Genomic DNA, 16,727 nt, shown 5'->3' with positions numbered 1-16,727 from the left:
AATCCCCTGGCCACTCTGATTAGTGGTAAGATTCCGGCAGCGTGCGAAGAAAACTCAGCGTAACCTACAAGCTGAGCTAAAATGGCTGTACTGGTCCTTACCAAATGGTGAAAGTTCCCCGGCTGGTTGGATCAGTGGCAACATATCGGCCTCGGAGGAATAACACAGGGCCTAACCCACCAGCAGAGCAAAAGCGCCTGTCTGCCTCCCCACTGAGCAGTGAAAATTCCTGTGGCATCCCACACTCCCCCCCCCCATTCCTCCCCCACCCCTCCCTATGCTCACTGCTGCATGGCTTATCCCTCCCTCTCCCTCAGTCCTTCCCCACCCGTGCATCACCCACCATCCCTGCATGAGTTTTTTATTTTTTTGTGATTTAATTGAATACTGTTGGTCGTATTGAAATTCACGAGAAAGCTCATGAAATTCTGCATCCAGACATATTCTTAGCTCTTGCATGGTGCAGGCAAAATTTTGCACTAGGATGTTTGGAAGTTATTTGAAGATATTTTTTACTCTCCAACAAGTTTAGTCTTAATGCTTTTTTGTACTTTTACTGTCAGTTTTATGTGTCTTAATTATCATATTTTATAGTACAGTATAAACACCAGCGAAGATGATGGTATATATGCAGTTTATATCAATATAACCAATTTCCGGGGGCCGCCGAGGCTTTGGTGACTGATGAGCCTGTAAATTAGGACCAGGTAGCATGTCAGGTGAATCAGAAACCAGGAGCAGGTGTGTTTCTCCCTCTTTATTATGCCACAAAGATACAGCTGTGACAAGAGAGAATAACGGAATAGAGCGTCTACTTCTGGCGAGAGCTAGAGTGTATCTGACTGCCCTCACTGCCCAGTCCTGGGAACCAGAACAGGTCAGCAAAATTAAGAGATGCCGCTATCTCACAGGCTCATGGAGATATGTACACGAGTAGGTGTAAGTTACAACTCTACCATGCACATCATACATCTCAATAAGGCAGTATTAACTGTATATGTAGTATTAACACATATATATTTCCCCAAGACTGAAATATATACAGAATTTATTCCCCTTCTTCACCCCTCCTTCCCTCTCCCTGTTTACATCTGAAAGTGCTGGCCTCAGCAATGTCTGGCCTCTCTCTCCATTCCCATCACACTCAACAGTGAGGATGTATTTGGTTATTCATCACAGCGCTACAATACATATCCATTAAATATGATTAAACATCCCTGTATATAACATGTAAATGTAGTGTGAGACATAACTTATTGTGGAAGTGATGCCAAAACCAGAACACTCCATCGCACACCGATTCGTGACTGTGTACTGTTTCACTGGAGTACAAAGTTTGGGATGAGTTAATAAAATGTGACCTCAAGGATAAGGGACTGAGTAGAGAAGCTTCTAGAGATCAAGCAGCATGGAGAACTGCCATTAAGTGATCAAGGTTGACATTTGTAAGCATGTTTGAGCCATCTTAAATGAACAAATGATACTAAAATATTGTATTGGCACCCCACAGAGATTTGCCTAACTGGAAAGCACTGCAGGCTGGTGTTACCTCCACAAACATCGAGGGTGATGAAAACCCGGAGGAGGTGAGAGAGTGGTTTGTGTGTGTGAGTGTGTGTGTGTGTGTGTGTGTGTGTGTGTGTTCATGCATGTGTGAGTGTATGTGTGTGTGTGTGTGTATGTGTGTGTGTGTGTGTGTATTTGTTTACCTAATTGTATTTACCTAGTTGTGATTTACAGGAAATGAGCTACACTCGTGTGGTCCCGTCTCCGTTTCTCAATAAGTCAAATTTTACTTTGAACTCGTTTTATTTTTTTAGACTGGACAGTCTGTTTGTCCAGGCTATTTCACAGGTCTGTGCATCTATATGGAAAACTATATTTCTTGATATCTTTCAAGCAACTTGGCTTTTCCAATTTCATTCTGTGTCCACTTGTTACTCTCCCATCTTATGCAAACAGACCTCTGTCAATTTTTTCTACTCTCATCATGGCCCTGAACACTGCAATCATATTGCCCCTGTCTCTCCTTTCTTCTGAGGTAGGCAGATCTAGCTTTTTCAGCCTTTCACTGTATGACAGATCTGCCAGGCTATCTTGGTTGCTGTTTTTTGTATTCTCTCAATCTTGTTTATATCTTTGTTTTTATGTGGTGACCACACTACTGCTGCATATTCCAACTTGGGGTGGATCATGGCCACTATCAATTTTTTCATCATCTCCTTATCCATGTAATGAAATGTTACTCCTATATTAGTCAAGAGATTATGTGTCTTTCTAACTATCTGGTTAATGTGTTTTTCAGGTGACAAATTATCCTGGACCAGCATTGCCAGGTGCTTATCTTCTCTCGCAATTGTGATTAGATCATTATCCATCAAATAATTCAGTGGTGGTCTCTTGGTACTTTTGCCCATTTCCAATATTTTACATTTTTATTTTTTTAAATTGAATTTCATTTCTCACATCCAGCTTCAATCATGAATCCTGTTCTTCCTGCAGCATTTTACAGTCTTTTTCAGCTTCTACTCTCTTCATGATCTTTGCATCGTCAACAAGCAGAGATGCATAACTGTTCATTCCTTCTACCCTATCATTTATGTAAATCAGGAACATTAATGGTGCTAACACTGAGCCCTGTGGGACTCCACTTGTTACATCCCTCCTTCCAGGCATCCTGTCTTTTAGTACTGTCCTTATTTGTCTGTCTATCAAGAAGTCTCTCATCCACTCTAAGAGGTTCCCTTTCAGTCCTCCTATGTGTTCCAGTTTCACATTAGTCGCTTGTGGGGTACCTTTTCAAAGGCTTTTTCCAAATCTGAATGCACACAATCCACTCAACTGTCTCTCTCCTGCAGCACGTCTATTGCTCATGAGTAGAAGCGCAACAGGTTGGAAACACACGATCATGCACTTCTGAATCCAGACTGACTTTGTGCCAAATGTCGATCTCCAGATATTTTATCCATCTGTCTTTCAGGATTAATTCGCACAGTTTTGCGACCATGCTGGCCAGGGGCACTGGTCAGGGGTTCTTCCTTGTTCCCTCCCTTATAAACTGGTATAACATTGGCCCTCTTCCATTCCTGAGGCACTTTCCCTTCTTCCAGAGAACACACAGTTAAACTATGAATCTAATCCACCAGTTGTTCTCTACATTCCTTTAGTATCCAGTTAGAGGTTCCTGGGGCCTTCCTGACATCTTGAGTTTCCAGCAATTTGTATACTTCTTGCACTTCAACTTTTACATCTTTTAACACTACATTTCTAGTCACTCCCTCCTCTTCCACAAAATCACTTTCTTTAGTGAAGACTGATTGGAGCATTTTTTCATTATTTCAGCTTGCATAACTACATCATTATAGACATTTCCTTCTACTTTCAGCTTACTGAGTCTTTCCTTTTGTTTCAAATTGCCATAAGCAAACCTGTAATACAATTTATGTTCTTTTATTTGTCAGCTATACCTTTTTTGAAGTTCCTCTCTTTTTTTCTGTGTATTCTTGTATATTCATTTCTAATTCTTTTATATTCATCATTTGTTCTATCATTACCACTCTATCTCCATTTGTTTCATGCCTTATCTCTTTCTTTTTTTGCTGTCATCCACCTTTTGTTGACCTACTAATTTTTCCAGTTCTCATTCCCACTAACTTTTGGCACTTAGTTTTCCACACCCATATTATAGAAGTCTAGGAAGATATACCACTTCTTGCTTCCAAGAATTCTTACCAATCTGCCTCTTCAAAAAGTTTTCTCAGTCCAGTAAAGTTTGCTTTCCTGTAGTTTTATCTCCTGTACCTGTATAGTTCATTTCTTGTTTCCCCATTTCCTTCTGTCATTTGGAACTCTGTCACTACATGATCACTTTCTCCCGTTGGACACAGATATTTCAGTTCAGTTGCATCAGGTTCTTTGGTTAGAATTAAATCTAATCCTGCTGATGTGTCATCCCCCATAAATCTTGTCTCTTCTTTGAACCACCAGGTCATTATATTATCCATTAATATATTTAATAGTACACTGCCCCACGAATTTACACTACTTCCTGAGTCCCACTCCTCCCAGTTTACCTCTTTACAATTCAAGCCCCCTATCAGAATTGTTTTGTTGCTTTTCTCAGTCACTTTCTGTAGGTATCTAACCATGTCCGACAACATCTGCTATGCTTCCCCATTCCATGCCCTTGTCTTGGGGGGAACATTTGCTACTGCAATTTCTCTCTTGCCTTTCCCTCTGGTTTCTGTTACCATGCTTATCACTTCAGTCATACCTTCTCCCAGTTCCACACTATCCACATTTAGGCTGCTTGTCACTGCTATCTTCACTCCTCCCAATTTTTCTTTTCTATCTCTTCTCCATATTTTGTATTTCTCATCTCCCATTTGGATTTCAGTATTCTCTCTTAGCTTGGTCTCTATGAAGCACATAATGTCTGGCTCATTTACTCTCATGAAATCGTCTATTTCTAGCCTTGCTGAGAGTAGACCATCTACATGAGCATATGCCACTTTCAGTCTTTTTACATTGTTTTTTATTTTGTCCCCCTCTCTCCCTCTCTCCTTCAGTACCACTTCCTCAATTTCTGATCCATAACTCTCCAATAGAACTCTTTCTTCTCCTTCTCCGTCCTCTGGTCATTTTTTTTCCTTTACTTCCATAACAAGTTCCTTGATTTTAGCTCTCTCTTCCTCATTTGCATCTATCCTCATCCAGATATTTTTAAATCCTTACATAGCTGCTAATTTCCAAGTCTTGTTGATTATTTCATTTACTGTGACCTGGGATTGAAATTTTAGTGACCTTGCCCGTCCCTCCGCATATTTTCCCAGCCTAAACACTTCTTTGATCTCCTCCTGGGCTTCGTCCTTTCCTTCCGTAACTGTTGACATTATTTCCTTCATTCCCTTTCTCTTTCTGATCTCACTGACATTGGTTTTTCTTTCAAGCCTAAGATAATCACATATTTTTTCTTGTGTGCTCCATCTCTGACAAGTGATTCTTTACATTTTAGTACCTTCACTGCTTCCTACTCCACCTTTTCCTGGTTTTCCTTTCTCTGTTGTTCTAAAATTTCCTTAAGACCTATTTTATTTTCCTGTTGAGCTTTCATCCACCTCTTGTGGTTTTCTTGGATTTCTTAATATGTTCCTTGTGCATCTTAGTTTTAAATTCATGCTTATCAAATTTACATTTCATCTTGCCTCTTGCCTCCTCCAGCCTCTTATTTTCCCATTTAAGCTGTTTTACTTCACTTGCGGCTGATTCATTACTTGCTTTTAACTCAGACACCTTTCTCTCCTGGTCAGCATTGCATGAGCCGACTCTCTCTAACTTATTTCTTAACTCTTTTTTCTCCCTTTCATGTTCCGGGGTTTGTGCTTGTAACTCACTAATTATTGCCCATACCTGTTTTAATTCCTAGGCATTCTTCTCAGCCATTCTCTCTACACTTGATACTCTTGTTTGGTTCATTTTGATACTTCAGTTGTTTTGGCCTTCACTGGAGGACCCCTTGAACTCACTATCACTGGATGTAAACAATGGACTGCTTCTCTCCGCCATGGTGCAGTCATACAAAATTTAAAACCGTCTCTGTGTTTCACTCTTATTTGACCGACATCTCCGGCTTATTTTCACTCAAATGAGACAAGAACACCACTCACACATTCAATTTGCATATTCACAATAGACATGCATCTTTTTCACCACCGATTTTGTTATTTTCTTATGATCTGCATGGAGCTCCACCGCTGACGACATCCTCTGTCCTGTGTGTGTGTGTTTGTGTGTATATGTGTGTGTGTGTATATGTGTGTGTGTGTGTGTGTGTGTGTGTGTGGTGTGCATGTGCACATAAGTGTGTACAAGTGAGCATGCATGCATATATGCATGTGTATCTATGTCCATTTGTACGGTATTTCATATGTACAGTATTTAGTTGTGCGTTTTTATGTCCCCAGGTTGGTGAACGCAACCGCAAAGAAGCAGAAATTCTGACAGGTAATCTTGGAGACCAGTTGATTCCCCCACATGAGATTTTGGCTGACCCTTCACAGCTGCGCACACTGGCACACCTGCAGGAGAGTCTGGTGGGTGGATGAGAGAGAGAGCAATTACAATATGTTAACTACTGTATTTATATGTTTGTGTCTTTCCTCTTTGACTTGGCCTAGTACTGTATTGCTGTCTCTCTATATTGAATGCTAGTCAAAAAGAAGTGCTATAGAAAAGATGCAGAGTCATAGTATTGCCTTATTCTTCCATTGAGCTACCTGAAATAACCATAAAATGATGAAAACCTTCACCAATGTTAGATGAAAGAAATATGGTGTTAGTCATAAAGGTGGGTAATTAATTGCAGAGGGACAAGAATCTGAACTAAGTTAAAGTAAGGAGCTATTTTTTTTTATTTTGGTACACAGGAATGGTTTGGTGGATGTATAACTACCTTGGCTACTGCCCTGCCGGTTAAATCAACATCTTCCAGCATCACAGTCACCAGTGAGATCCCACCGGTCTCAGATGCCTCCGTACAGACACTGACATCGCTGGCCAAGGACTTTGAGGAGTTGGCTCACACATGTTTACTCGTTCTGCATCTTGAGGTAAACGTTGATCTACTTATGCCATTAAAAGCTGCCTTCCCTTACATACAGCATTTAGCAAAGTTTTGCAGACAGTCCTATCTCGGCATTGTGTCCTGTCATTCCTGTTTCTCATTCCTCTCAGAATGACAGACAGTACACTTGTTATCCTTACACTTGTGTTGTGTGCTTCATAATGCCAACACATATATAGGGTGTGCCAGAAACACCTGATGGTTTTCAAAATTTAGTTAAGTCACCCACCACATGGCGCTGTAGTACTAACTGCCATTACTTTCAGTGTGCTTTGGAGTTCAGTTGTGATGGAACGCTGGTCTGTGCAACACTGCATTGCGGCGATAGAGGCATTTTTAAGGACGTAGTCTATCACAACTACACAACTCAGTTTCCAACTCCACTTCGATTGACATGATGCCCCTACAGGGTAGTTGCAATACACCCATACCCCAATATCCGACAGTGTTGTGTACCAGTGGGAGTGTTGGGTCAGCGAGTATGTCAGATATCGAAGCAATTTTCCACATAAGATACTGAAGAAAAGCCAGAGATGCATTCCAGACCCAAACCCAAGCTCTCGTATACCTTACTCAGTCAATAGAGACTGATACAGAAACACCATAGGTAATGTTATTATCCTCCTAATCAGTACTACAGGGTATTGCTAAAAATGGCACATCAAACATCACATGCAGGAGGGTAGGGTGGTGGTACATGTGGTGTTGAGAGGCATCAGGGGGCAACTGATACTGGCAGCCAGCAGCTGGCAGTGTGCCAAGTGGAGGTGGGGGAGGGTAGAGGGATGGGGAGGGAGACAAGCAGAGGTGGGGGAGGGAGACAAGTGGGGGTGGGGGAGGATGAGGGGACAAGGAAGGATACAAAGCCAAACTGCTCTACTGCCCCCTTCCCCTTCCAGTCTCACTCGGATCTTGAATTTGGCTGTCTATTGTATTTTGTTTTTCTCTTGGAGGGAACTGTTATTGCGGGCTCTTAGCCTTTGGTTCCTTCTTCTTCGCACAAAAAAAAAAAACTCACTCACTCTCACTCATTCACTCTCACTCATTCACTCACTCTCATTCACCACACACTCACTCACACACTCTCTGAGGATTCATTATATTTTCCTGAGGATTCATTATATTGCTTGCTTCTGATATTTCCTAACTAGATTTACTGTTGTGCAAATACTCATATGGTAATAGCTTAATCTGCATGGGGTATTATGAGCTATATTAATCAGTCAGGGTATCAGTGCCTCCCTCCTGCACAATAGTTTTTGGAGCAAGCATACATTCATGAAGTATATAGTGGTTTATGGTCTGCTTTTAATCCCACCACTGATTAAAAGGAAGATGTAACCAGCCTTCCAATTCTGTATCAAACAACGTCTGTTGTTGGTAATTGGAAAGTTGGATTGTTTTGTAGTTGTTGTTGTTGAGTAACCCCAGTCTGTCTGGATGTGCAGACCCATCCGCTGCAGACAAACAACCGCCCCCACAGGGCCATCCTGTACAGTGAAGTGATGCAACCCTGTGGCAAACACTGCCTCACCTTAGCAAGGCTTGGGGATTAGTGTGGGGATTTGGTTCCCTGATGGATGCCACCTTTGCGTCTCTCCACCCTTTTAACAGGAGCACCACAGTAAGCTCAGCATCACCCTATTATGGTACAAGTATGAGTAACAGTTGTGACCCCAGGCTCATTTGGATTTGAACCTGGTGGACTGCAGATTGAGTTTCCCATGTTCTCCAGTCCACCATCCTTTCCTTAGGGATTAGGGAAGGAGTTGAAGGGCATTAATATTGTATAACCAGGCATTGGAGCCACCCGACAGTGTCATTGCTACTGAATGAAGGCATTCCATACCAGCTTTTGTGCAGTGCATAAGTAATGGTGTCATCACAAACTGTTCCTCGTATAGTCTAGCAGAGCCTCATTCCACCACCTGATGTATTAATTTATCCTTGAATTCCTTTCTCCTTTTTTCCCCTTGGAAACAGCTGCTTTGAGGGCTTCTAGCTTGTCTTTCATATTTGCATTAAAGAAAAACAGACTGTTTTCTTCAATTTAAGACAGTCTGTTAGTAGTGAGGGGATAGATGAAGACAATGTATATCTGCCATCTCAGTTAAAAAGTAGTCTCTCCAAACCTAAGGAAAATAATCTTGCAGGAGCAAGAATCAAATAGGTAATACCTCACTGGACTGAAAGGAGTATCTTTGGACAGCAGGTGTTCTTTCAGAATAATAATAATGATAATAATAACGAATGCTCCTCACCAAATCCATAGGTAGATAAAAAGGTCATGCTGCTGCTGCTGCAGCATGGTGGTGGTGATGATGATGATGATGATGATTACGATATTAATTATGGTATTGAAAACAACAATGATGACAGTCATCATCATCCGGACCTCCTTTCCCACCCTAGGGCAGGGTGAGGAGTAACAATGTCCAGACAGCCCAAATTTGCCCAATCCAATGGGGAACGCTTCCATTCACAAACCATTCAAACCTCCGGAATCCTGGCATTATCTGATACACCAAAAGCATTCACCACGTTTTGTAGCTTCAAATAAACATATCCGATAGTCAGTCCAGACTCTGTCATGTTAAAAAGGGATACTAAATCCCTGATCATGCACTTCACCTCACAATATTCATCCAGCTCGCCTGATCTCATGTCAGTCCCCTTGCCTCACCAACTTCCAAACCAAACCTCTCTTCCTCACTCACTCATCCACCATATCCCTCCACTTTCTCCTTGGCCTACTGCACCACCTCCCTCCTTCAGATTTGCATAGATGTACTTTTTTCACCACTCCATTGTTATCCATTTTCTTCATATGACCATACCATCTCAGTACACTCTCTCTGATTCTGGTGTCCATAGACTTCCTCACTCCACATCTTTCATGAACCACATTATTTTGTATCCTGTCCTTTCTGTGTACTCCACATACACTCTTCAGCAGTCCCATCTCCATTGCTGTCACTCTTGGCCTTTTCATTTTCATGCCACACCATAGTCTCACATCCGTATGTTAAAGTTGGCACTAACACTCCTTCATGTAAGCCTCGTGCAGCTGTGACACTCAACCTCTGTTTTTTATCAGGGCCTTTATTGCACCAGCTACTTTCCTTCCTTGTATTACTCTGCTTTCCACATCTTTTGTGCATTTTCCTCTCTTTTCTGTCACTGACCCCAGGTATTTGAACTTTCTCACCAATTCCAGTTTCTTTCCATTCACTGTAACATCACAGTGGGAGTTACCTTCTCTCTCAGTAACCGTCACATTACTCTTTTCTACACTTACTCTCAAGGCATGACGCTCACAGACATCGGGAAAACTCTGGACTAGTCTACCAAGTTCTTGTATGGTATTTGCAAGTAATATTGCCTCATCAGCATTCAACAAATTTGAGATATTCCATCCACCACCATTCATTACCAATGCCATCCCTCTCTCCATTACTTGTGTTTTTACTTCTCTCATCATCCCATCCATATATATACGGTATTGAACTACCATGGGAACATCACACAACCTTGTCGCACACCCACTCCGATCGTGAACCATTCACTTAGATGTCCATTTTCCCTTACACATTCTTCATTAATATCATAAAAACTCTTGATGGCACCAAGCAGCTTACCATCTACAGTACACCGTACATGTGCAAAACCTTCCACATTCCTTCTCAGTGTTCTTTGTCGAATACTTTTTCCAGATCCATGAATGCCATAAACACCTTATAGTCTTTCTCATAAGCCTTCTCTGCTATCTGCATTACTGCAGATATTTGATCACACATCCTCTTCCACTGCCAAAGCCATCCTGTTCATCACTCACTAGGACTTCTGATGTCTCTCTTACTTTCTCTGTAATAATTCTTCCATATACTGTACCTTCCCGACCACACTCAATAAACTTATGCCATGATAATTCGTGCATTCACTTTGCTCATCTATATTTTTGTACAGGGGTAGAATCACAGCCTTTTTCCACTCTGCTGACACAGTTTCACTCATCCATACCTTCTTACATATCTCCAACAAGCACGTCATTCCGCTTCCTCCACTACATTTTATCATCTTTGCATACACCTCATCAACCCCAGCTGCATTCCCATTTTTCAGCCGCTTCACAGCATTCTTCACCAGTGCGAGTGTCACGTTTCCTGCCATTGCATTCCCTCTCTGCACGCCTCCAAAACCAGTGATGACAATAATAATTAAGACAAAATAATAATAATAATACTGTAATGTACGTTCTCAGGTTCGGCTGCACTGCTTCTTTTACCTGTTGCCTGTTGCTCGAGGGGGGGTAGTTGTATCAGGTCTGGACTCTCAGGAACCAGACCCACAGGTGCTTAAACTGATCAAGGACCTTGCCACCATAGACGACGCACTCACCAACACACTACAGCCTCGCAAGTGTAAGGTATGGGCTCAAACACCCGTGCATTCATTCAGACATTCACTCACTCATGTAAAAACAAATCACTTGCTCAGACACTCTCTCTGCATTTATAAATGTATGGTATGCACTCATACATTTTTACAGAGATGCATTATAGCTTTGTAATGTAAGCTCTGCACTTCTTGTAAAGATACGATGCACATTCTTATAATCTTCATAAATATGGTATATGGGACTCTTTTTACTCTAACTTGGCCAAAAATTAACATCCCTTTGTTTTGATTAATGAGTTGTAATGACAGACTAACACTTGAATATAATGTTAGGCATGAAGAAGTGCAATGGAGAGGATATACAAGTGTAGTAATGTCTTTTTCAACTGTAGAACTATGTAAAATGAGTTGCACAGTGATGAAAATCTAGGCCAAATCAAGGTGAAAAGAGTATGAAGTGCCTGCATAAGAGCCAAGAGTATGACACTATGATTTACACTCAGACATGCTGTACACATTAACCTTGAAAGTGTAAAATATTTGCCTAATTTACAACATAGGCACTTAATTTACATCTTACAAATTAGCTAAATATTAATGTCACTGTCTCTTTGTAAATACTTTAGTGTCAAAATTTGTTACTTACTATACATTGTTTACACTACTGGTATGTACTGGGTGATATATTGATATATTGTTTCTTGGTCATCATCATCATCATCGTCATTATCATCATCATCATCATCATCATCGTCATTATCATCATCATCATCATCATCGTCATTATCATCATCATCGTCATTATCATCATCATCGTCATTATCATCATCATCATCATCATCATCATCATCATAACCCTGTACCCTTCCCTTAGTACATCTTTGAAGGTCTGGGCCCGCTAATAGCCAACATCCTGATGACATCGGTGGTTCACATCCGCCGTATCAATGAAAACGGAATAAAAAAGATGTGCGGCAACATCTTCAGCCTACAGCAGCAACTTGCAAACATCACCATGACCAGGGAATTGGCGTTGGACCAAGCTAGACAGTACTATGAAATGTTATACCACACACCTGATGTAAGTACCATAGGGATATTCCTAGCAGTACAGTATTATTGTTACTAGCACTGTACTATGAGACATTCAGCCATACATCTGATGTAAGTACAGTACCATGCTAGATGTAGTACAGACAGACCCCGAGATACAATACCCCTTGATGCGATACCCCGGCTTAGTGATGGGGGTAGAAATACCACCCTTCTCCGCAAAACGATGGCCAAACCCTGGTATAACAATTTTTTTTTTTTTTACCGATTTTGATGATACTTTAGACTTAAATTTTGTAGTTAGGTTGATTTATAAACTGTTTTTAGACATAGATTAATGTGTTTTAGTCATAGGTGGGGTAAACATTGGTGTTTTGGGGTACAGTTTACTATCTTTGATATTTTCCAGACTTATTTTTAATGATTTTCAGATTTTATTTTTGAGTTTAGGTGAGTTATAAACTGCAACTGCGTTTGGGCATAGTTTAACTTGTTTTAAAGTTATCTGGGGGTTTAGGTTACCTAGAAATCTGTTTTTTGACTCATTTGGGTGGGTTTAGGACTTGGTTGGGAGGGAGATGCAAGGCTCAAAAATGCGTCGCTATGTTTTACATGTTAAATTTACCCCGAGATACAATACCCTGCCTAGCAATGGGTTTTTACTTAACCAATTGGATCGTTAAACCAGGCTATGCCTGTACTACACACTTGATGTAAGTACCACATTAAATGTAGGTACTGTAGTACACACTGGATGTAAACATAACAGTACCATGAAATGTACTACCACACACTGGATATACATGCAAAAAGTATTGCAGTACTCCTGTTTTTTGTGACAATTATTTTGTGGTGAAAAAATTATAAGGTACTGTGCCTCCTCCTATAAGGCGGGTAATGTACAGTAGACTGACCACAAGTCGCGGTATACTTTTCCGTGTTATACGTTCCATATGTTTCCATTATTAATGGCTAACCTAGACTGGATGTTTTCCAAAGTTGCCCTTTTCATCCCAGATCCCTCCCAAACCCTTCAAAAAACACCTTACTGACATTCCTTCTGGTACTCATACACAGGAATTTATTAAAAAATACATAAGAAAGGTTCCTAGACATTACTGTAATAAAAAAAAGTTTAGGTCACTAACCTGATTGGCTCTGACAAAGGTAATAGTGCTCTATACCATGGAAGTAGCTACCTCAGAGGCGTGCACGAGGCAGGAGACCACCAAACGACAATGGAGGACGCCCCCAGTGGCCAATGGGGGTAAATATAGATGTGACGTCATGTGACAAATCACTGTGCATCCCTCGCCTGACGTCATCACATGCGACATTTGACTTTCAGTGGGCCGTGTGAGCTCCGACGCACGACAGCTCGGTGCAGTATATCTGTTTGTGACCACAGTTTATATTTTTGGGTCACACTGTAGGTGACTGTGTAAGTACAAATCCGTGTTATAGGATACTGCATTACAGGAGGGAGCACTGTTTTGTTAACCACTCAGTTACTATTGGAGAGTCTAGATTTTATTGTGTATGACAATTTGGCATGGAATCAGACAGACTCTGAAAAAATCCGCTTTAGTCTTGTATCCACATTTTCTTGATGGCTTTTGTCAGGTGGGGCACACATGAGGTATTCTGAGAATTTAGGTTCTGTTTCATGTATAACCAAGTATTTTCAATTGGAATCAGGTCTTGGTCATTCTGTGGCCCATACATATCGTGATTATTGTTATCCTTGAAGCACTTTTAGCACTTTTTTGGATCAGTAACATTGTGCGTCATCCTGCTTAAAGATGTTGCAGCCATGAATGCCATAAAATTCATGCAAATGCTGTTTTAATGCCAGCATATACTGGTTTCACTGTTCACTGTAACATTCTGTGGGAGGAAATACAAGCTACCTCTTCCCATAACACCACAACAAAGACCTACGTATCATAACATGGTTTGGGTGTTTCAGTTTTCCAGGTGCACTGATGGTTATATCTGCTTACTCCTTGGATGTCTTCCCCTAGCTACACTCAGTTTAGCACACTGGAATGAGCTCACAGCATGCCACATGACATGCTCACTGCTCTGATGTCTGAGGGCAATACTTGTGCTCAAATTCAAGATGAGATCCTTGCTCTTTTTTTTTTTTTTTTTTTTTTTTTGCATCATGGGAACAGGCCTGTTCATCCATTTTTGGAGATGATATTGAATGATGTGGTGTGGTACATTTCCTAGGATATCAGAGTGGTTTCATTGTAAAGCTGCTATTGTCATGCAAGGGGTCATGAGTACTGCATGCCTCAGAAGAGTATCTGTGACCTTAAAAGTCTTGTGGTCAACCAGAACATGGGTTTATTGGCATGTGCTGGCAGGCCAGTTAATGCTACCTCTAAGTACAGTGTTGCACTAGTTTGGCAAGTTCATTAACAGGGACATTTTCTTTTAGTAAAGTGAGGACTCTGACCTGTTACTCATGTGACATGCCCCTTCAGGTCAAATTGAGCAAGAACTGGGAACGACTAAGGAGTTCCTCAAAAACACTTTAAAAACCAGGTTTACAGGGCTGGAAACAATGTACACCCGAGGAAAGTTCCACCTTATACACCTGCCTGCCAGTTCGGACCTTCATGTGTGAGACAACCATAAATGAAGCAGTAGCCAGTCACTCAAATGTCTGGTACCAGTGTGTGGGAGGGGAGAGGTTAAGGAGGGAGGAAGGGTGAGGGAGCTGATAGTTCCTACTCCTCCCTCTTCCATCCCCATCCTTCTCACACAGTTACCAGATAGATGAACATTGGTTACTGCTTAACTACCACTTATCTCACATTACTATTTGACGTGGTGAGCGAGTGTACAACGTGGAGCTTTCCTTGAGTGTACATGCACCCTTCTGTGATAGGAGCTCTCCATGAGCACTGAGGACTTGAAGCAAACAGCGTGTATCAGTGGATCTAGGAGAGTCACCAAGTCCAGTCAGACATTAATTTGTGAATTTCAGAGGTAGGAAAATGCAAAAATTCATTCAAAACTTTATCCCTATCTCAGAGGGATGAGTGTTGCAGAACTCTGTGCAGTTGGTGTAAGTACCACATAGATACTACTAACAGTGCCATGTACTATGAAAAGCTTTGCCACTTGCAGGATGTAAGTACCACATTGATCTTACCACCATTATTTTGTTGCTAGCATTTCTGCAAGTATTAGTACTATCATCATCATTAGCTGGTTGGAAGAATTTTGTACAGAGAGCATATGATAGGGCTTGGCACTCCAGTTTTTTTCCCTGTGATGTTATGGTCATCAGTTTGACCATAGTGCTTAAGTGTGAATGTTTCTGCCTGTTAGGTGCAGTCAGGATTCCAAGGGTTTAATAGTGAGTGAATGAGAGTTAGCCCACTCTTTGAGCAGGCATTTCATAGTTCTTCTATCAGCTTTTTTACTGGGTCTGTAGACCCTACCTCACCCCATCCTTGGGTGGGAAGAGAGTGCTGGATGATACTGATGGTGGTGATGATGATGATGATGTGATGTAAAAGCTGCTGCTGCTGATGATGATGATATGATGTAAATGCTGATGATGGTGATAATTTTTTCATTTTCAACAGGAGATTCTAAATGGCATTATGAATCGTGGAAAACAGTTCTCTGAGTTGGAATACATCAATGCTCTCCAGCTGCTTCACCGTTCCTCCCCGACTTTCACCCAGGACGCACTCCATGCCAGTCTCCACAGGCTGTCAGAGATATTGGGGGATGTTGGTGTGACTGTTTAGTACATGATGGTTGTAGGCTTTATGTATGCTTGGGTTTTGTGTGTATACACATAAACATACACAGATTATAAAGTGCACATACATACATAGATACATAGTCATGAGCAGAAGTTTGCCATCACTCCTCTTCTAGCATTGTGTCCTGCATTTCATATTTCTCATTCCCCCTGATAAAATCATGGAGTATCCCTCCTTCATATACTCTCGTTGTGTGTTTTATATTGGTATCACAGAAAAATCTCCTCAGCCAAATCTGTTACCACACTCATTACCAGCAGTAAACATGAAAACAGGTACTTCCTCCATATCATAATTAACAGTGTACCTATGTCACACATACCCACCACTAAGATCCTTGGAGCAACATATGACACTGGGCTTACCTTCAAGGACCATGTACACTCTCTCAAAAAAATATCGGCACTTTTACAACACATATCATTCTGAAACATGGATGAAGCATTGTGATATATGGGGCATCCTGTAATTATTAGTGCAGATATTATATTTCATAATTACTAGAACTCAAACTTGCCAAAAGTTTCACTTACTGGGTGGTATATGTTTTGAGGCACCACATTTATAGACTCATGTGTGTCTGCAGAAGTTGCTCATTTTCACAATTATCGCACCCAACGGTGCCGATACTTTTTTGGGAGAGTGTATAAGACATCGAGAGTTGGTGTACCCCCGTGCTCAGTGTATTCAGGATGACTACAGAGCTGGATTTGGGGCAATGAAAAGAAGCACTCTCTATTCTCTGCAAACAATACAATAAGTCAGTGATATGCTATGCTTTCCTAGCATGGGCACCCATCCTATTCGACACCCACTGCAACACCTTGTGACTCATACATGGCCTATGCATCACCACTGGGTAC

General features: G+C 41.2%; 1 protein-coding gene across 1 annotated transcript in view; it reads left to right on the top strand.

Annotated features, from left to right (window-relative positions):
- Sec8 (exocyst complex component secretory 8) overlaps positions 1–16,198 on the top strand; it is a 52,391-nt gene extending 36,193 nt beyond the window's left edge. The window contains exons 15-20 of the mRNA XM_080279626.1: positions 1,511–1,586; positions 5,964–6,092; positions 6,426–6,608; positions 10,884–11,048; positions 11,895–12,101; positions 15,679–16,198. Of these exons, the coding sequence (XP_080135752.1) occupies positions 1,511–1,586; positions 5,964–6,092; positions 6,426–6,608; positions 10,884–11,048; positions 11,895–12,101; positions 15,679–15,846 (928 nt within the window). The 3' untranslated portion in view covers positions 15,847–16,198. The remainder of the gene's footprint in view (positions 1–1,510; positions 1,587–5,963; positions 6,093–6,425; positions 6,609–10,883; positions 11,049–11,894; positions 12,102–15,678) is intronic.
- Positions 16,199–16,727: the final 529 nt, after the last annotated feature.

Source organism: Coenobita brevimanus, chromosome 79 (genome assembly GCF_032717465.1).
Source record: "Coenobita brevimanus isolate Jiangsu-jjx chromosome 79, ASM3271746v2, whole genome shotgun sequence".
In the NCBI taxonomy this organism is placed as follows: Eukaryota; Metazoa; Arthropoda; class Malacostraca; order Decapoda; family Coenobitidae; genus Coenobita; species Coenobita brevimanus.
This window is presented reverse-complemented; position numbering and strand designations above follow the sequence as displayed.